This window comes from Lonchura striata, chromosome 8 (genome assembly GCF_046129695.1).
Source record: "Lonchura striata isolate bLonStr1 chromosome 8, bLonStr1.mat, whole genome shotgun sequence".
Taxonomy (NCBI): domain Eukaryota; kingdom Metazoa; phylum Chordata; class Aves; order Passeriformes; family Estrildidae; genus Lonchura; species Lonchura striata.
The window spans coordinates 31755941-31777864 of NC_134610.1; the positions used below are offsets into that span (position 1 = coordinate 31755941).

At 39.7% G+C, this 21924-nt stretch overlaps 1 protein-coding gene across 3 annotated transcripts in view; it reads left to right on the plus strand.

Annotated features, from left to right (window-relative positions):
- Positions 1–17821, plus strand: part of CALCRL (calcitonin receptor like receptor) — a 63254-nt gene extending 45433 nt beyond the window's left edge. For all 3 annotated transcript variants that reach the window (XM_077785154.1, XM_021540938.3, XM_021540939.2), the window contains exons 8-13: positions 72–225; positions 1410–1470; positions 1586–1652; positions 7078–7296; positions 7662–7703; positions 13775–17821. In XM_077785154.1, the coding sequence (XP_077641280.1) occupies positions 72–225; positions 1410–1470; positions 1586–1652; positions 7078–7296; positions 7662–7703; positions 13775–13996 (765 nt within the window). In that variant the 3' untranslated portion in view covers positions 13997–17821. The remainder of the gene's footprint in view (positions 1–71; positions 226–1409; positions 1471–1585; positions 1653–7077; positions 7297–7661; positions 7704–13774) is intronic.
- Positions 17822–21924: the final 4103 nt, after the last annotated feature.

Here is a 21924-nt window from a genome sequence, read left to right on the forward strand (position 1 = left end):
CAAATATAGCTCTGATTTCTGCAAATTAAAAATTTATGTTATACTCTGCTTTTTTTTTTTTTTCCCTGTAGGTTAGCTGCAAAGTGTCACAATTCATCTACCTGTACCTGATGGGATGCAACTACTTTTGGATGCTCTGTGAAGGCATTTACCTGCACACACTGATTGTGGTGGCTGTTTTTGCTGAGAAGCAGCACTTGATGTGGTATTACCTTCTTGGCTGGGGTATGTGATTTCACCTTGTGTATTTTCAGGTCAATGCAGCCTCTTCCTCCTTCAAACATCCATACCTTTGCCTCTCTGAGCTGTAGCTTTGGGTGACCGTGGCACACCCCAGTTCTTTGTCTGTAGTGTTTTAACAAGCTTAGAAATATTAATGTAGGAAGTTGTGTGTACCTCTGCTGACAGGGAGATTATGCATCTCTGGAGTCAGGAAGTGATTCCTCCTTTGTATAGAATAAATAGTCTCTTATTATAAAAAAGACCTAAAGAAGTAATTATTCATTGTTCCTCACCTCAAAGATGTTTATTCAGGAATGAATGTTTGTTTTCAGAGAAGTCTCGCCGTGCTGAGGGTGGAGGCTCAGAAGTGAGTTAGAGATGGCCGAGGATTTATTTTTCCAGCACTTCCATTTGACCTGTATTGTTCACTAAGCAAACACAGAATGGCTGTAACTGAAGAGCTCAAGTACTATCGGTATCAAAACCAACAAGCCAAGCCTGCTCACTTCAGATAATGCACAAGGGCTTATTCACAAAGTGGAAGGGAAGGCTCTGGCAGCCTTCCTGCGTTGGCACACTCAGCTCAGTGTGACTCGGTACCTGGGCCACTGTCCCACTGCAGGCACAGCTGAGGCGTGGCTGGAAGGTCACAGGTGCTCAGCAGCTCCTGAAGGTCAGGCACCACCAGAGTGTCAAGGGCCCCAGATGACTTATTTGCTTATTCTTTTTAATTTTTTTTTCATTTGACTTGATTTCCTGAGTCTAATTCCAAGGTTGGTTTCTAAATACAGCAAGGTGTTGATGCTTTCTCCTCATACCAGTGAGAACATGCTCACCACTGGTCATACTGTGAAAGCTGTGCACATGCATGCAACCACCATTTTTTTATTACCTTCTTTGCTGTTACTGCAGGCGGCAGCCTGAACAGCATCTGTGTTAATGAAGATCACTTGTGATGTTCTAAACAGTGAAAAGCTGCTTTGCCTTTCCTGTGTCTTGCTGTGGACTTGTTGGCAAGTCAGTGGGAATAACGTTTCATACAGCCCTCAGAAAGAAATCTAAGAAAAGAAAATTTAAATTGTTTTGTGTTAGTTTATTTTCTCTGCAGGTATATAGTTTGGGTGAGGTGAAAATACAGAAGATTCCTGCATGACTAATGAAGAAAATACTGGCTTTTTTCTCCACAGGTTTTCCACTGATCCCTGCCTGCATACATGCTGTTGCAAGAAGCTTATATTATAATGACAAGTAAGTAGCTTCAGCTTGCTTTACAAAACTTTTATATTTTCTTTAAGGTAAAGAAGAAACCAAAAACAAAGCTAATAAATGCCTTTTTTTTTCTTTTCCTGTTTGTTTTCTGTAGTTGTTGGATCAGCTCTGATACTCATCTGCTTTACATCATCCATGGTCCTATTTGTGCTGCTCTCTTGGTAAGCATTTTTCAAATAGTATTTTGTTTTCTTTTTTTTTTTTTTTTTTTTTTCTGGCTGCTCTTGACAAGCTTACAAAGGTAAGAGCCTTAAGCTAACATTTAGAGGTCACTGTCCCTTGTGAGCCTGTTGCTTAACCCAGCAGGTGCCTCAGACACACAGGATACAAGAAGTCTTGGCCTTATTAAGGATCTGTGCCTCTGGTCCTTTGAGAAACTCAGGGTTTGCAGTGTTGATTATCATTCCACTTAAATCCCAGCAATAAGGAAGGACTAAACCTTACCTGGAGTACTGAAGGGGAGTTTAAAATCCTTCCTTTAGCTGAGAATGCCTCTCATGCCCAGACTAACTACCAGGTGGACCCTGCTAGAAGCCTCACTGTGTCACTGTGCTGTGGCCAAGCAGCCACCAGACTGTCTGAGGTTCAGGGAGGGGGGTCTGGATGCCAGGACTGGCTGTGGGTGGGAATATGGGATGGGGAGAAATCACAGCAGGTGATTGTGAGAGAACCAGTGCAAATGGTTCTGCCAGTACCTGTGACTGCCCCTGTTCTGATACTAATTTAGCCCTGCCTGCTTTGGCCACTGGGGTATTGCAGCTCCTCTGTTTCTGGAGTGCCCATGAAATCTTAGAGCACAGTGTTCTATCTGACACCCCAAGTCACTGCCAGCTCTATTCAGTGTTCACTACTAAATGAAACTCTAGATGAGTAACTGAGAACATTACTGGATAAAAATCAATCTTGTATGTCAGTTGCACTAGGACTGGATTTACCCTATGAAATTCAGGCAGTAGTTTGTTGCTAAATAGAAATAGGTGTGCACTTAAACTACTATCTACATAATGAACATAATTAGCAGAGGTATTCCTTATGTGATTAGCCCCTGACTGTGTATGTGGCCAAATTGCTAGGTCTGTGGCTGCTGACTTTCCTCCCTGCTTTTCAGGTCACAAAAGGCAGTTGATTAGGAATAAAAACCTTTATGGAAATTCCTTCCTAACTTTATGAAAATAATTTCTGTTTGTTATTCTGTTAACTTGGAGGGCATTATGTGTATAGGGAATTCTCCCAGAAGACCATTGTATAAATCCTGGGATTCTTGTGACTCCCTTTTTCATTCACAGTGCAATTAACTAGTGAACTTAATTTTTGAAGACTGTGATGATACCATGACACACACCTGAGCCCCTCTGTGTGGGCAGCCAGAGCAATGCCCATGAAGTTATGGAGAGCTGTGACCCTTGGGTGTGAATTATTGCTGGTAATCTCTTGTCTTGTCAGACAGGTCTGCTGTATCTGTTCGTATTTGGATCTGCTGTGCTCTAATCTGTAAACTTAAACCCAGTTCTAAATCCTTTCAGTTTAGATTCTCTCTGCTTTACACAGTAGATGAAACTCTGTTTTCACAGAAAAGCAATGGGGTTTTTCTGGTGGGTTGTTGCTTCCATTGTTCTTGTGTCTCTTCACAGATATGTCACTTAAGTAAAGCTCTTTCAAGCTGAGTGATAATTTTTATTAGAATTTGCTTTAGATAGCAATGTAAAAATTTGTGTAAAAACTATGAGACTGTACTATCTTCTATGAAGTGACCTCATTTTAGGATATAAGGTCATTTTTTCTCCTTCTGAGCAGTGGCCTCCACAAGATCACTCTGAAAGTGGCCAGACTCCTGTGGGATTTGAATGCTCTGGATCCGTCCAAATGACCAAGTCTTGTTTCTATTCAAGGCCACATTGAGAATGTTCTTTGATTTTACTGGAGGCATAATAATCATCTCTGTGGGGTTGGTCTTGGCAGTGTCTTTGTCCATCCTCTTTGCAATTTACAACTTTATTCACCTGATATTCCTATATTTCTCATTACCCAACTAAAAGTGTTTCTCTTGTATTTTTCTTGCCTCAGTACAATGAGTAAATCTATTTGAAAATCATGCAGGAATAACAGATTAAACTGTACATCTTGCCTGTGATGTGAAAGTACTTTAAAGGAGTTGCTTTCCTTTCCGGAAGCAAAAAAACCCGATATTTTTTTCAAGTCAGAAAAGACAAGGCAGAGCTAAAGATGTTAGATTAAATGCATGTGTTTAGGCTTTGTGAACAGAACCCTCATTTGCTTTAGCAGCTTGCTTGCCAGATACAATTTCCACACTTTACTAAGCATGACCTGCTTTAGTAGATATTTAAGCACCAACATTAAACTGCAAATTAGATAACGAGGGGGAAGACACTGTTTCTATTTGCAGGAGCAGATCTCAAAGAACGTGAAGGGGACTGTCAAGTGGGTGCCAGGGAGAATTGGCACAAACCAATGGGAGTTTAACTCTTGTACACCACTGAAAATCCTACAATTACATAAAGTTAAAAACAACGCTGCTTTTATGGTCCCTGTTGTTACGTAATTGTGATCAGTTCTTCTGCCAAAGAAACAGGAGCAGACACAGGTTGCACTTTGATTGGAATTGTCTTCAACTGACCATTAAATTACAGCTGTCTGCCTAAGCAGTCACAATTAAAGAAACAGAGGGGGAATGAGACAGTAGAGGGTGATGTTAGTTTGCATGCTAGACAAATATTGATCAAAATTGAGGGAGGAAGGGAAAAGGGATTGGTTTGCACTTCAGTGAAAGCAGTAGTGATTTCCATGTAGACTTCAGATGTGCCAGTGCTCTTGTAGTTTTGTTTGTTTGGATGCCTCTGGATTATCTAGCTCTGCCATTTTTTATATAAATATTGTCACAGGGATATTCCTTTATCCATGTAATAGTGTTATGTATTGGTGTTGCAGTCTGACAGACCATTACAGATGCAATTTCTGAGTGAAGGTGTGCTAGAAGGAAGTTCAGGTGCTCCCTACTTTGTCTTTTGTGTCCTCGTGTTTATTGACTTTGAGCTGAACTCGGTGCCAGGCTTAGGAGTTTAGAGGTTGAATGCTCAGGTGTGTCCAAGCAGGCAAAGATATGGAGCTGAGTAACTGCATTAAAAGCCAGGCAGTGGCTACCAACTCATATCTAAAAATGTCTGAGTGCCTTGAGTGAGAATGGTCTGTTTATATCATCCTGAGGAAGAACTGAAACAGAATTTAAACCTACAAGGATTACTATACTTACCTACTGCAAACTCAGCATGGAGAAAAGTAGAAATATCAGGGACGTGAGGAGAGTTTAATTCAAAAACTGCAGCCCCTATTGACTTAGAAACTCAGCTTCAGTTCACTGCCATTCTCAAGCTAGAACTTAAATGCTCCTGAGTTTCCAGTATAGGCACCAGCACTTTTTTTTTTTTTTTTTTGTCTAGGATTGCCTTCTCTGCTTTTGTTTCTATTTTTGCTCAGTTGCCCTGTTCAGTTTTCAGGTCACTGTGGGGCTGTTGCTATTTCACTCTGTGTTCATTGTGCAGCTAGCACAACAGAGCTCCTTTGGGCTTTTCCAAACCATCACAGTCAATTTGATGATAATGTGCATGCAAGGAGTTCCACTGCCCTACTTTTGCTTAAATGTAAAAATCTACTCAGCACCTTACTTAAAACTAGGAGCTGTTTTCATCACTTTAATTAAAAATTCAGCTCATCCTGATCTCGCTCTTATTTTCTGACAGAAGAGATATTCATCAAAAATTGGTGCTACATACTTGTAGTGACACTCATCCTGTTCTACTCAGCTCTGCCCTCTGCTTTGCCTCCTCCAGCTTTCTGTTTGCCCTTTTTGCTATTTGCAAACTCTTTACATGCTTATTTTTGTGCATTTTAGTTTTGGTGGGTGAAACAAATAGTAAAACTCCGTGCATATTGTAAAAGGACCAGCTCATTGGGTGCTGCTATTTATGCCTGGCTGCTGCAACTTTCATCTTCAGTTAGCACTTAAGGACAGTTTTATAGGAATTGGTCATGCTACCAAAACATGAGGATAGAAAACTCAGTGTTTGAGACATGTTCATGTTGAACAAGTAGATTTGAGAAGGATTAAATTTAGAAATAGAGGAAGGACTTATTGTCTGCACAAACTGTAGGAAGTTGGATAGGGATCGTGGGCTACATAAAATCTAAATAAATCCCTTGAGAAATAATCAGAAGACCTTGGCTGTTTAAACAAAGCTTAAAGGTAGCTGGAGGCTTCCAGGAGAACTTCATGCAGTAGTTTCCTATGTAAAACAGCTTCCTGTTAGCATGATTTAAATAGCATGTAAGTAGAATATAAATAACATCGCATATCTGTAAAGGGCCACGTTGCTGTAATAGCACACAGCTATTTATTCTGAAAGCCTGAAGTGACAGAAGGAATTCTGCCAGGGCTGTGGAGACAGAATGACACCCATGGTCTGAAATGCTTCCCCTGCTTGCACCTGTGCTACAGCAAGACAGAGCCTCCTCCCAGACCAGGAATTCTGAGGTGTTTTTGAAGGGATTTGTCTGTCTGCCAGCTTCTTCTCCTACCCCCCTTTTGTCTCTAGTTGTTGGCAAGGACAGACAATCCCCTGGAAGCAGAGATAGGAGCAGGGCCTGTGTCTGTCCCTTCCATGGCAGCTCCCCAGAGCTCCTCTGTCATGTCTCATGCATGGAGCTCCCAGGGTCTCATCTGCCTGCAGCTTCCACCAGGGGCTGCACAGGAGATGAGGGTGGGGTGGGATCATCCCTAGGGCTGCTCTTGCTCTGGTTCCTCAGCCCTGGGGGGGTGTGTGTGTCCATACACATACCTGTGTGAGTCTATCCGTTTTGTGCTTGCTCACAATGACAGTCTGAGATTTTTTTTTTTCCTGGTCAAACTGAAGGAGCAGAGATCGACCATTTCTAACCAATAAAAAGCCTTAGTAACTATGGAAACAAACAAGTTCAATAGTGCAAGGGAATGATATAAAGCATCACCTCAGTGCTGGCCCCATTGGCAACTCTGCTGAAAAATACAAGATCCAACTGTTGGCCAAATCCACTGTTTGTCTAGAGGAATATACAGTTCTTTGTAGCAGCATTTTGTTGGTTTTTTAAAAATTATTCTTATCTTCTCTATAAGTTTACCAAATTCATGTTTGAAAAATTAAAAGTAGCTTTTTGAGGAACCATATTTAAATACAAGGAAGGAAAAGCATCATCCTTTCTCTCAACCAACTTGAAAATAATCAATCCTTCACCCATGCACTGTTACTGGCAGCAGAGAGAAAGGTGTGTGGCTTGTTACTGCTTTGCTTAGAGAGTTCAAGGAATGGGTGTGGATACTTGGAAGTTACAGCCACATCTCAGTTACTTAAAGGTGTTTTCAAAGATGTTTATCTGATATCTCTTGTATAACCAAAGTGTGATTGTACAAGCAGTGTGACTTTTTGTTGTCTGGTTTCCAGTCTCACAAACCAGCGTGTCGAATTCTTTTTCAGACCTCCTTCTGAGTGTCATTTCTTTTTCAGACCTCCTTCTGAGTGTCATTTCCTTTTCCGACAGGTGAACCTTTTCTTCCTGCTGAACATCGTTCGCGTTCTCATAACCAAGCTGAAGGACACCCACAAGGCTGAGTCCAACCTGTACATGAAAGCAGTGAGAGCCACCCTGATCCTTGTCCCCCTGCTTGGCATCGAGTTTGTGCTGTTCCCATGGCGACCCGAGGGCCAGATCGCTGAGGAGGTGTACGACTACGTGATGCACATCCTCATGCACTACCAGGTGGGATTCAGCACGCAGCCCTGGCTCGCCTGAGCTCACAGCAGTTGGCATGGCAATCAAATAGAAGAGAAATGGTCGTGTTCCTGCAGGTTTTAAAGATTTTCATCCAGTAGTCTTTGATTTCTCAGTATGCTGGATTTTCATTTACTCACCTTCCAATTTTCAAAGGAAAGAAACATCGTGGCAGAAAGCTGGCCCTGTATTTTTAGTGATCTATTTTTAGAAATAGTTCATAATGTTCAAATTTGTCTTGTATTCTCTGTGCTATCTATATCTGAATTTTATCAGAAACCTTTAATTATCTCACACCTGAAGCAGCCTATATGTCTGTGAATTAAAGCAGAATCTTTGGCTTTATTTTACAGGGTCTGCTGGTGGCTACAATTTTCTGCTTCTTCAATGGTGAGGTAGAGTAACAACTTTTACTGTATCTATAATAATTTTTCTTTTTTGTCTGTTTTTGTTTCAGCAATTAAGGAGGTTATAATTTTTTTAAAAATTTTATGTCTAAATTTGTCTAAATTAAAAGAAGAAAGCAAAGTATCAGGATGCTAAGAGCAGAGCTTGGAAAGGACTATGCTATCATTCATGGTACCATTAAGTGTTTTAGGACAGATTCTTGGGTGCTGAGCTATACACATTCGTCTTGATTAAGAAATTGAAGAGAGTTGTCACTTTGCTATAAAGTCCAGATAAATATCAGAACACTGAAAAGCAGTTCAACATCCAGAAGGTTTATTTGTCTGTTTGGAAGCTGTACAGGACGTTATCCTGGAGACTCACTGCAGGATCAGGACCACGCTGCACACACATTGCTGGGCTGGGGTATGGCTGTACCCCATGGCAGGGGGCTGGAATTAGATGGTCACTAAGGTCTCTTCCAACTCCTTCTATGAGTCTGGGATTGGGTTATGAGGCTCTCTGGGAAATTAGGCTGAGATTTGGAAAAGTGTTTTTTAGCAGAAGCGAAAAAAACCTTTCCAACAGTCAGGCTTTAATAGTTTGGTGCACCTGGGGCAGGAATTTGTGTGGGTCACAAGTGCATGTGTAAGGTACCATGATCAGCCAGTTCCAAGGACAGACCTTATTCTGACACTAGAGGATTGTACCAGGTTCAGCAATAGATAGTATTGATCCAGATGAAGCAAACAAGCTTTGCTGTTGTCTTGGCTAGGTCAAAGTTCCTGGAGTGCACAGGGTGACTTTCACCTAGAAACTCTTGTCTCAGGCTGTAGAGTACATTTCCCCAGACTTAGTGTCAGAGATCAGAGTAGTAGGAAGGCTAAAAAAATATATCTAAAACTGTTAATATTCATCTTGCTTGCAAAGAAAAACCCAACAACCCCAAAACAAATGAACAAAACTACCCCCACCAAAAAACTAACTGATAATTTGCCAATGCTTTTGGCAGAGGAAGAAATACAATGCTATACTTATTCGTACACATCTGTTTGCTCATTTGTTCTACATTTAGTGTGGTTACAGTATAGGCTGTAAGCAGAAATTTGGGAGTAACCAGATGTTTTCCTAAGACTGAACCCTTAGGGTTTTTGATCAGATGTTCTAAAATTGTGCCAGTGTGTTTCTATACTGTTATTGGGCAGTAATTTTTACTCAGAGGTAAATATTTCACTAATGCTAGAATTCATTAGTGTAGATTGCTCTTCCTTCTCTTCCCAAGTCCAGAGCTGACAGAATTGCAATGAAACTATCTTGGACTTTGAAGATTTATTTGTGAGTGTTGTGTGCCCCCCCACCCAAATGCCTCAGTCTCACTGGTGCTTTGCCAGGTAGCCAGAGAAGATGAAGATGGGCATTCTCTGGGTTCAGTGGGTCTGGGGCAGGGCCCTTGATCTGATTTTATCATAGAGTAGATGCAGGTTCAAGTCCCTTCTCATACATTTACTTCATAGCATGAAGATCATTAAGTGTTCCATATTGGATCTGATCACTTGCCCTCACTCTGCATTGACATTTCACACAGCCTTTCCCTTCTAGAGTGCAGAAAGCTCAGGGTGCCTTCACAATGCCATAGTATAGCTCAGAATGCCTCCTAAAAACAGGTGTTTTGAAAAAAATCCGTTTGTTCTGCTCCAGTGGAAAATTAAGGAGGAGGGGTGGAAAGCCTGAAAATTTCTGCAGTTTTTATGAAACAATATTGTCCACTTCTCAATTCTGTCTTTATCCTTGTGCCTCTTCCAAGGCTGCTTTTAATTTTAAATGAGATTGATTTTGAAATCTATTCCAATATCTGTTAATATTTCATTGTTACAAACTCATATTTTTTAACATATCCTTTTCTGCTGTGTAAGAAAAACCAAACCTGAGTCATCCCCATGGGCTCATCAGTGGTAAAAGATGAGCTCTTCCACAACTCATACAAATGCTAATAAGTGAATCACTGCTTGAATATCTACCGGCAGAATAACATTTAAAGGAGGATGTAGGTATTTTAACATTAATTAATTTCAATTATTAGTTCAATTTTTAGACCATAGACTTAGTTAAACATACATGTCTGTATTTGCTCTATAGAGAGTGGAAATTTATCCTCTTTAGACCACTATTGAGTTCAGTGCTTCTGTGACCACTATACTTTTTTAAAATTATTATCAGTACACCTTGCTAAAGAAAGGACTTACTGCTTTATAAACAACTGTGTCAGTAAGAAAATGTAAGGGGAGAATTTAGGTGGTGAAAAATGTCAGCACAGAAAAAATATCTTTCCTTTGTCTCCTAAAAGGTTCTGTCCCCAGCAAGTGGGGCTGCAGACCAGGGGTATTAGTAATTAAAAAATGCTAAAAGCACTAATTTCATTCTAAGTCTTAGCCTTTTGCTGTACATTTTAGTGTGTTCTGCACCAAATATCAGGAGCCAAATCCTGTTCAAGCAAAACACTTCTGGCAAAAAAGTGAACAAAAGTGATCTGCTAGGACAGAACTTCAGTGAAGATGAATTAAGAAATGTAAGAAAAATAGCTGGTTTGTGCTGCTGACTGCAGCCAAGGAACATCTCCAGTTTGCTGAGCAGAGCAGCCAGGCATGGCCTGTCAAATCCAGTTCTTGCAGGCACTGCAGCTGCTGGTCACAGAGCTCCTCCAGACAGTGTGGATGTGCAAACCCTTCAGCTTGGATGCTCTGTGCCAGGGCTTCCCCAAGGACACTCACAGGCTGCTCATGGGCCAGCAGCCCACAGAGTAAGATGCTCAGATCTCTTAACACATCAGTTTGCCAGCTTCAGATGGCCTAGCGTGGCTTTTGGGGTCATACAGGCTGTGGTCAGAGGAGAAGCTCGTCCCAGATCTCTGATAAATCAGCAGGAAGATTTCTGTTGAAATTTTAATAGCAGGTGCTATAATGACCTACATGATCTGTGTAAGCCTTGTGGGGTTTATTTGCTTTTTTCCCTTCATTTCACTGCTCCTCAGAAATGTTGCCATGAAGATCATAGTCTCAGGTTTGCAAGGTTATACAATCTGTTGTACAATAGATGAGAGGGATGAGGCTGTTTTGTGGTTTGGTTTGTTGTTTTTTTTTTTTTTTTTTTCTCGTGGTTGGCTACTGAGCTGTTTAATTTGTCTGATATCCAACATCAAGCTACCAGAGTTATAGGGCTGACTGGAAGGAGTCTTTCCTGCAAACTCATCAAATCCAGCCATTATTAAGTTACAAGGTGAGAAAGAAAGATTTTTCCAGCTGGAACCAGTATCTCTGTTAATGACTGAGAAACACAATTATATTATTACAATATTTTTCATCCAATGCTTTCCTTAACATCCTTTCTTGTAAAAAAACTCCTCCTGAGCTGAATTTACAGCTCCATGCCACTGCTCAAAGCTGAGGAGAAAGTGGTAAAAGTTCTATTCTCACTTTGTGGCCAGACACACATATTGTTAAACAGAGTGTAATTGACTTTTTCCATCTTTTTCTATAAATGATTGGAAGGTTAGAGAAGACTGAAAGGCACTCACAATAGATGAAAGTATATAAGACCCTACAAGAACAGACACACAGCAGATCAGGGGTGCAGTCCTGATTCAGCAGTAATGGAGAGGCTTTGGGAAGAATGCCAGGAATACGTGGCTCAGTTGGAAAAGCAGGAGAGAGCGTGATGGGCACTGGGGCAGCAGAGAGGAAATGCTCTTTGCCCGTACAGGAAACCCTTTTTATAGCTCTCTGTCCTGGCATGGAGCAGCTGGACTGCTTTTCCCTGGCAATAGCCCCAAGACACTTGTCTTGCAGGGATGCTGGTGACTCTCAGGAGCTATGGAATCCTTTAGGTTCAGTTAATAAATGTTATTAACAAGCAAAAATAAGATGAATAATTGTTACTGAGGGAACCAGAAGTATGGAAGAGGAGTGGAGTGTGTAATTTGGCAAGCCTAGTTAATCTCCCAGCTCTGCCAAGAGACATCTTTGACCTTGTTAAGCCATTTAGTTCCAGTTTGCTAGCATTTTCCCCACTTCCAGCCTGTCTTGTCTAAAGTGAAAATTGCTCAATGTGTAATTTTTTGCATGTGTGTCTATGTTCAAACTCTGAGCTTATTGAAGTAACTGACTGTGAAAGGACAACAAATAGCACATAGCTTAGTGATAAACACAGATTGATTGACTCCAAACTAAATTCCAAGCTTCCCTCTTGGAAAAGCTGGAATTTTGAATATGGTCCTTGTCTTGGCTTTATGATAGGTTACAGGAGGTGGATTCAAATTGTTGAAAGACTTAAGGTTCTGTATTGGCTCTATTCTAAGTTTCTATGCCATGCATATAATAATTTATCAAAAACTTCCCACGCTGAAACAAGAACTCAGCTTTTAGACTCTGAGGAAATACAGAATTTTTATATGAAAAGCAATGAGATCTGAAACTCAAAATTATTAAGATAATTGACTTCTCAGTGTTTGAAGATTTGTGTTTAGATGTTTAGAGTGAGTTAGAAAGTTTTTGTGAACAATAAGAGAGCACTTCCTTTGCCCCAAAATGCTAATTTGTTATGTTAATTGGTTGATACATCTTTCCTTACTGTTTAACATTTCCTTGGAAAGGATTTGAGAAATATGAAGTTCTCCTTTAAACAGAGGTTTCTGATACCAGACTGCAGGAAGTCTAAAAGCTACATCCCTTTTCTTGCATTTATTTTTATTTTTCATTATTAAAGCCAGAGTAAAATTAGATAAAAGGAGCCATTGTGTGAGGGAAATGGAAAGCAAACATAAACCCTGAGGACATATGGAAAATCCTAAAAATATTTACCCACAATATAGCAATTAACTGGGGCAGTCCCTGCTCACTGGTTAGCAGTTAGGACTGCTTTCTGTACAGTTTGGCTGAAAAGGAAATTAAATCTTCATGACCTGTAGGCAGTTATTTTAATGTAGAAAAATGTCTGAAGAAGCAACAGGAGCTATTACCATTGTTAGCATTCCCCACTTGGCATCTGCCCTGAAAAACTAATTCTGTGTGAATTTCATGAATGTGACATTTCCTCACTCCACTCTGCACAGGTGTTTAACCATATTGGAGGGGAGGAAGGCCATGACAAACATCACATCCTTTCAGTGGAGACATGTAAACCAATGGGGCCTTCAGCTATTCTATCAGCTTTATTTTTAACTCTGGTAAAAATGGGGAGTTCAGGAGTTTGTCCTTCTAGTCATTTGCTTAAGGTATGGCCAAAACTTGGGAACGACCAACTTGTGCCAAAACCATAGCAAATGTAAATTATGGTTTGTTGAGAGTAAATGGATTTACAGATGCTGAGGATGTGGCCTTTTGAAAATAAGGACGAACAGAAATTATCTTTTTCACCTCTGTTTCTTGTCTGTCCTACACTGGACTGCAGTTCACAGGGAGGAAGCAGAAAATTGTGTGGCTGCTGTTCCTTCTGTAACCTGCGCTTTTTCTGAGCGGTTAGTGCACTACAGTTGTAAAATGCCATTACTCCACACCAAATTTGCTGAAGAATAACGCTTACCTGATGCACCTTCCCTCTCAGCCCCCCAAATTACTAGGCTAGCCCATATATACGAGGCCTTGAGGGAAGGTGAATCAGGAGATGGGCAAAGATACAAAAGAGGCTCTAATTCCCCAATGTGGTTCTCCAAACTTGTTTAATCCATGAGATTAAACAAGAGGGGGAAAAGAGGGTGAACAGGAAGGGTCATGGCCTTATCTAGGCTCTGGACAGGGAGGGCTTTCTGGCTCTCTGCCAACCCCTTCAGAGCAGGAAGGGACCAGGCTTATCTGACCCCAGTCATAGGCGTCCCTGGAAATGGAGAAAGCATAGCTCGAGCGCACTGTAACACTTACCTAAGTGGTGAAAAATTCAAGTGCTCTATGGTGGGTAGGTGGATACCCTTGTCCAGGATTTCTGAGCCTTACTGGCCCATTTGCTGAGACAAAGAGCCAAGAGACAAACCAGAAAGAAGGGAGGCCCCAAGCTGTGGTTTACACACATTTTGCTTTGTCTGGGGGCGCAGGTGCAGGCTGTCCTGAGGAGGCACTGGAACCAGTACAAGATCCAGTTTGAGCACAGCTTCAGCCACTCGGACGCCATGCGCACGGCCTCCTACACCGTGTCCACCATCAGCGACGTGCAGGGCTACGGCTACGGCCACGACTGCGCCGGCGAGCACCTCAACGGCAAGGGCTACCACGACATGGACAGCGTGGCACTCAAGACTGAGAAGCTCTATGGCTGAGGGGCTGCCCCTGCCAATCCGCGGTGACTTCATGGCCAGAGGATCTCACCCGCCTTGGGATGTGTTTTTGTCCCGGATGATGCAAACGAAACCAACGCGCTTCTTGTGCGTATGCGTGCGTGTATAAAGACACGTGCATATATATACACGTGTGTTTGTGTATCTATACAGTATGGACATCTGTGCATATATATCTATATATGTATGCGCATTTATATAAGGATACAAACTTTGCCTCTTCAGTTTCTACTGTGTAGACAAAGTTGGCAAATTTTTGTACAAAGGGAATCAATGAAGGATTTCTTATTTTCTTGGAAGTTTGTATAAGACTGTGCTGTGTTGAAGCCACTTCATTTGCCTATAGAATCTTAGAGTGTAAATACCATACTCTGTTGTCTTAATTCAACCTAAAATAGAACAAAGCAAAATGGTTTAAATAGGTGCAATAACAAGAAGTTTTCCAGGTTCTTTTTTTGGTCCAGCATTCGTTTGGCTGTCAAAAAGGCCTGACAGGTAGTCTGAGGTAACAGATTCAAAGACAGATACTGCTGTTTTGGTTAAAGAGATTGATGTTTTGCTTTGGTTTGGCCAGTTTGTTTTATTCCCACTGTTTTACACCAAGCACAGAGACCCCACTTCCAGTGTGAGCTTTCATGTACTTCTGTACTGCAATGTACTATCTTGCACCAAGATTTGAGCAATTTTATTTAAGCTATTTCAGGATATTCAGAAGTGTCTCCTTGTCCTGAATTGTATGGAAGTTTTCTTCTTCATTTATCAAAGACAAGACTAATGAGGCCTCACTGCCAGAGAGCAAAGGAGTCACCTGAGTCACTGTAAGTCCTCCCAGACACTCTAGTAACTGCAGCTGGTGGAAGTTCACTGTGTGCTTAAGGAATTTACTCAGCTGGAGAAGAACATGTACAGAATTCATGGTAGCATTGTTCTGATTTTACTTTTACGTATTTCCTTGGCCATAGGCTTGATAATTTATTCCTTCATTCTTGGGGCAAAGTTTTGTGGCTGTTTTTATTGTCTGAGGTGAGTATGCAAGACTGAACACAATGCACATGATATACTACCTTTAAAGCCAGTATATGAGACTCAGACTAATCAAGCAAATATTAGTAAATCTCATTATTTGGAAAGTCCAGTATAAGTTTTGTTTTATAAAGGTTCAAAATTTTCTGGATTGAGAAGTTCAATGTTATTTTGGATTGGTTGATTCTGAATCTCTGTCTCAGTTAATTAGCTAAGAACAGTACTTTATATGTTGTTTCTTTGGTTCTGCTGGTGCATAAAGGTCTGACTGTAAATTAGGAGAAAGTGTGTTTTGCAGAAATTTGTATTTTTCTTAAATCTTTATGCTTTAAAGAAATAGTAGGTTTCTTAAGTGAAATGACAAAAATGCTCAAGAATGAGGGCATGAAACAAGGTGAGTTCACTGAAAATTAAAAATGTTACACATTTCATTTGCAGATAAGTCTACTTGAAATGGGGAAAAAACAAAATTAGGCAGAAGAAAAAGTAGATGCTGGATCTGTGACAGGCTGTTTTGCTAATGAACATAATACTGATGCATGTAGTCCAGTCAAAAAATTGGAAGACAGTTCTTTCTGAGACCAGTTTGAAATAATTTTGCATACAAAATTGTTGTATACAAACCACCTTGACTTTGACATTTAAACATTTTTGTCAGCAGCTTTTCTCTATGCTTCAGTAGTGTCTAGGTAATTTTCAGTGTTTATTACTTTGTGACTTCATAAGGTGTTTCATGCTTTGTACTTAAAAAGAAAACTTTGGGAGGATTTAGCAAGGTCCTGCCACTTGCACCTTTATTTAGTGTTTTTTTTTACAGTTCTTATGTCTGGAGATTGAACATAGGAAGTGCTTTATTAACGATAACAGTTTCACAATATGGAATCTCAGCCAGGATGGACAAATGAAGATTTCTCCTCTTCTGCAGGGCTGTCTGGTCAGCTGATGGGGATGATTTGAAGAATCAGTTGGATTGTGTAGAATAGTGTGAGATCTGGCAATCAGATTGTCACAGTCTGTGACATTTTAAGAGTGACAGTAACAATGTCTTCTACAACACAACTAGAGGTTGTTCACAACTCTGCTTGCTGCTCTTTGTAGTGTTACTTAAAATTTGTGCAATGTTCTGAAGATATCAGTGGTGCAGAAAATCCCTGCTCCAGTATAGCAGCTTTACATTTGCGGGACCAGATCATCAGCTGGTATAAATCTGTCTTGAGTTCCCTTTGCACAATCTGCAGGTACCACTGAGACTCAAAGCCCAGACAGGTGTCTGTCCATTTAAATGTGCTGTAAACCATTTATGACATATTATTAGACAATTATTTCATGGTACCTGGTGGATTGTTGTCTTAATTAACACATAGATGTTGGTTTAGAGTGTGATACAGTATTAGACTTTAATTAAGCTTCATTCTCAGAGAGGCAGTTCAAATTTAACAGGCTAGAGATTTTGTCATTTAATATATATTTCTATTAGAGAAACATGTCATTGCAATTTAGGAGGGAAAATTGGTTTTATACAGAAATTACCTGACTTCTAGGTGGACAATCACAGCTTCTTTCTAGGCACACACCTGCCCATCTTCACTTTGGAAAAGAAACACAGCCAGCTGGACTTGCAAGAAAATATTTCTGGCTGTGAAGGGTCACATGTATAGCAGAGCTATATTTCCCCTCTCCTGCTGAGGTTAGATAATCTGCTTTCTAATTTGCATTGGAAAATACAAATTCCTTATTTTGTCTTCCTACCTCACCTTCTTTCAGTTTCTACACAGCTAAGAGAAGAGTCTGCTTCTTAAAATGTTTTTCTGCCACCGTAAATTAAAATCAAATTCTTATGCTGATTTCTCATGGCTCTGTTCTGCTTTAGAGACTGTTGTAGTCCATAGCTGTATTCTCTGGGTTGGAAGTAAACTCTCTTTTGGTGGGGCTGTGAGATTCCTTTGAACATGCAGATTATTATTTGTTTATTACTTTTTATTATTTGCTCTTTTTTTTTTTTTAATGGGGTGAGGATTTATTATATCAATCTACAGGGGGCTACAGCAATAGTTGTCTTATATTTGTTATCTGTAACACCAGCATGTTATGATGCAATGAAAGAAAATGTCTTTTTTTAATGCTACTGTCTTCAATTAATAAATGGCTGCATTGCAGTGTCCCTTGGTTGTTTAATGTTGGCATTTATGTTATTCAGTTTTTCATGGTGGTGATCTACAAGAGTATTTGGCTGTAGAAATGCTGCAACATGTACTCCTTTTGATGTCAAGAAACATTTGGGCTGGAAACCAGGCAACATTCATTTATTGTACTATGTAAATAAGATTAATAGAAGCTATGGCATTGTATTTATTGCTTACACTAAGAAGAAAATGGAAAAAATGTGAAGTTATTTTTTTGGTTGTTTCATTTTCACCTTGTTCATATGAATCAGGCATTTTAATTGCTGAGAAAAGTATTGTTTCTGATCAATAAAATATTACTCCATTTATTCATCTCTCTTGTGCTGTAATATAACAAAGCTGACAAAATTGGCTTTCACAGATGTCTTAATTCTGTGATAGTTAAGTATTAACCCAGGGAGAAAGTAATTACATATAGTATACTGGTTTTAAGTGTTTTTCAATACTTACATTTAATACTAGAGTGTTGAATTTCTGGAGGAAGTTTGTACAGATAATATGAGATGACTGGACATAAAATTGTTTACCTGAAAGTTTGATATTCCTATTTCTTGTCTTCTGAATCCACCTTTTAATAAAAAGTTATTAATACTTACTTACATTAAGGCAAAATGTCTGTTTCATCAGGAACTAACAGCAGAGACTAAATTGAGTGTATCCATCTTCTTCATCCCATCAGTCTAGGTGGAGGTAGATAAGCAAACCTGAGCTCAAGTAAAAACACAAGAAATATTTAACCCCCCACAGGGAATCTTAAATTCTGGGTGTTAATACTACAGTCTGCCTGTTACCCCTAGTTAAAGTGTGCTAATATCCATCCAGAAAATGCACATCTGCAGAAGATGCAGGAGCCTCTCTTCATGGCTTCTAAGCAGTAGCCTGTAATTGCAGGTAGGTTTTTTGATCTTCAGTTCCTAGGACCTAATGTCAGGCAGTGGAAATTTTGTTTCTTCAGTTCTCTACCAATGCTCCCACTTACTGATTCTCTGTCTGTACAGAGTTAAAACTGGTCCATTTAACAATTGCTCGATACTATTATACAAGTAACTGTAGAGAAGAAGTAAAACCATCCCCCCAAATCCAAAAGCTGTTCCTTTTATTGTAACTCATGGCCAGCAGTAAAGGAGCACAAATGATAGCTACAGTAGCATTTTCCAATGCAGTATAGGTGCCCAAAAAGCAATTAAACAAAAAAATGAAACCCAGCATTCTAACCTCCTCAGACTAAACCATGATCCTTACACTTTCTATATCATTTTAAAAGAGGAAGTGTTCTTATAGCAAAAGACATTGAAAGGAACTTACCAATATCCCATCAATATTGGCATGGAATCCTGTTCCACTCTCTGCAAGATACAAAGATTACTGCCTCTGAAACTATTCCAATGGTGTATCTTGCACGTTATTGTCATGACAGTCACCATCGAAGTCAAGGTTCTAAACCAAAGTTTTAGCTTTTGAAAATGATCTGACTCTGAACAGCTATGTGCCAAGAAAATACAAAATTCATTTTGAATTAGATGAAATCCATTCCAAAGTCAGTCTGACTGCAAGTGCAGCAGTGACAGACCTCTGTTTATGATTACAATTATCTATCAATCACTCTACAGCTGCAGCTCTTTAATATCTTTTAAACCGTACTTCCTAAATGAATAATTCCAATTTATCCACATGGAGTTCAAGCTTCATTTGAGGCAAATGGCATACATACAAGATTCTTTTTAAAATAAACTGAGTTTTATAACTGCCCCATTAATTTTAAATATATTTTCAGCCACTGCTTCAAAGTTTTCTTCTCCTCAAGATTCACCACTCTAAATAAAAACTCTTACCAAAGAGAAAAGATCATATGATTATTGCTAATTCCTTTGAAGCTTAATACATTGTTTTATGTTAATTTAACAAAACACAAAGACAAAAAAAATCAAAGCCTGTTTTCTGAAAAGTGCTTACACACTATTGTTAATTCCTGACTTAAGATGAACAAGCTTTCCTGGAAATTCAGATTTCACAATCAGTATCAAAATGAAAAATGGCCACAAAGGAAAAAGTGCCCAGAGGTACTGGTGGTGTCTGGTGAATCCAAGTTTTATTGGTGGATGCAGACAAACTAAACTGAGTTCTTCCTTGTGGAGGAGCCAGGAGCAAACCCTTCTATGCAGAGAACTGGTTTGAAGCCAGTGGGCCCATGGCCAGTGCCTGGGGCAGAGTCCAGCAAGGAATCCCAAAGCTGTACAGCAAATGCATAATCATAAGCCATGCACAAATTATCAAAGGAGAAAACAGGCTTGAACACAAGTATTCATGTATTTCCTTAGCTCCTTACCTTGATATTTGCCAATGAAAGGTGACAAATGTTTGCCTGTAGCAGAAAAACTCCTCCCAAAGGTTCTCCATGCATTGGACAGGGATCACTGTAAAGGGGTGGTGTCTGACAGAGTGAAGGCCATAGCTGTTCCATATTGTGACAGTCCACTGTATCTCCAGTAGCTTTGCATATAAATATCTAAGAAAATAAAATACTGAATTAGTAAGGAACAACAATATTAAGATTCCATAAAAAGTAGATTGCACTAAACAGAAATAGCTATCAGAGAGTTAACACAATAAAGTGGTGATACAAAAACATTGCTAGATATGAGGGAAATAGAGCAAAGGGGACAAAAAGTAGAATAAAGTGTTCTGTGCCTATATTTTTTTTTTTTTTCATGTGGTATAAAAATTTTCAAAGCAGAGCATTGCTATCTTTCAAGATATCTTTCTATCTTTATAGACATAGAGAAATTATAATGACTTTGTCCCTTATGCTGCCCTGGATGTAGACCTGAAACATCAGAGAAGAGCTAGGAACACAAATACCTAATCACATTTTCCTTAGCTAACCTTGAACAGGAGCCAAATCCGTGCAAATTTCGCAGAGCTCTCCAAAGTGCATTTGGCAGGGATTCCTGGAGGGATCTGCAGCCACGGAGCAGGGCCCATTCCCAGCCTGGTCCTGCTCCTCACAAGGAGCTCCCATCCTGTGATGCCAACTGGACTCCAGGAGTTGTCCTCAAGCATTGGCTCCTTCTGGCATAGTTTGGGCAGATGATTGCAGTGAGTGTTTCCTTACTCCAGAGTTTGCTTCCAGAGCCTGTAGGCATTCAGCCATGAGAAATGCTTCAGGATCTGTAACAAGAAAATTCACAGCAAGAGCTCTTGGTCTGAGATGACTTGAAGATTCCTCAAGTTTATGATTTTTTATTTATACTATTTTTGTATTTTTTATTTTTACTATTTATTTTTACTAGTTTATTAGTTTATTATACTATTTTACTAGTTTATTATACTATTCCATGGGTTATAGCACACTGTAATGACAGTGCCTTGTTTTTCATATTCCCAATCCTCTTACAAAAAGCATCTCCATTTAACAGAACTGGGATACTCTTTATCCAGGTGATGCAATACACTTGCCACAAGAATTTAGAAAATTAGAGTGACAATGCCTTCAAAATCTTCATAGCAAATACCTGTGACAAAACTAGTTAAATTTCAGATAAATTCAAGCTATGGACTCTGAGCCAAACAGTCTTTTCCAGTCCAAGTCTGCCTTTGCTATGAGGTGTAGAAATTGTTTCTCTTTCCTTTTGTCAGTGGAAAATGATAGCAGCTGTTTTTCATGTAAAGCTAATTACCTCACAGTTTTACCCTACATGGACTCGTTTCTAACAGTCAGGAGTGTTCTAAATAATTAATTAAAAAGCTGTAATTAAAAAGCTTATTAGAATGATCTGTAATTCAAGTCTAAAAAATTCTTAGAGAAGGTGATTCAATCAGGAAGCTTTCACAGAAATAATGAAAATGTTGAAAGCAAAAATAGAAACATGCTAGTAGAAAAACTCTCTAAATGTATTTTTGTTGCAGACAACAACAGCACTACTTATAATTATGTTTTCATTATATAATTATGTTTTCATTATATAATAGAAAAAGATTTTTACCTTTTAAGCCACGTAAAGTGAGGTTTTTTTAGAAGTACAAGCATTTAAAGTGGTAAAATATACTTTCTGTTTAAATGTCAGCAAAATAGTTTGAGTTTTACACCTTACTGTCTGTCCCATCACCTCAGGTCTCAGTATTTCTCCAGCAGTGGCATGATTTTTATTATTTCCAATAAAAAAATCTTCCTCCCATTTCTTAGTGTTCACCAAAGGGCAGGCCCCAGCAGTTATCTATGCTCTGCAAGATGCTTTCCTTTCCACCAGCCAAAGATGGAAAGTGGAGTAATGCAGCTCCAGCTTAGCATCCTTTCCAAGCTGTGCCAGGAGCAGCACAGGAGGGCAATCACCAGCACTCCCCGAGTTTCATGGCACAGGGATGAAGGAAGTGCAGCCTCAGAGAGCCTTTACCTCACTCATTTCCTAGGAAAAGTTGTTCTGGCACAGGGGAATAACTGGCATTGCTCCTTCCTGCAAGGAAGAATGCACAGAGCTGGTTTCTGGCTGGACTCTCCCTGTGAGCTGTGGAATCTCTGACATTCTCCTCAGTCACTCCTTGTTTATGCCTTTTGGTGCTGTTTAAGCAACTGATGGGAGCAGGAATCCCCATCAGTTCCTACATACAGTGGTGGCTGCAAACTAAAAGGCAGAAAAATCTAATTTATCCTATTCCCAATCCAGCAAAGGCATAAAATAAAAGCATAGAATTACTGAACAAATAACA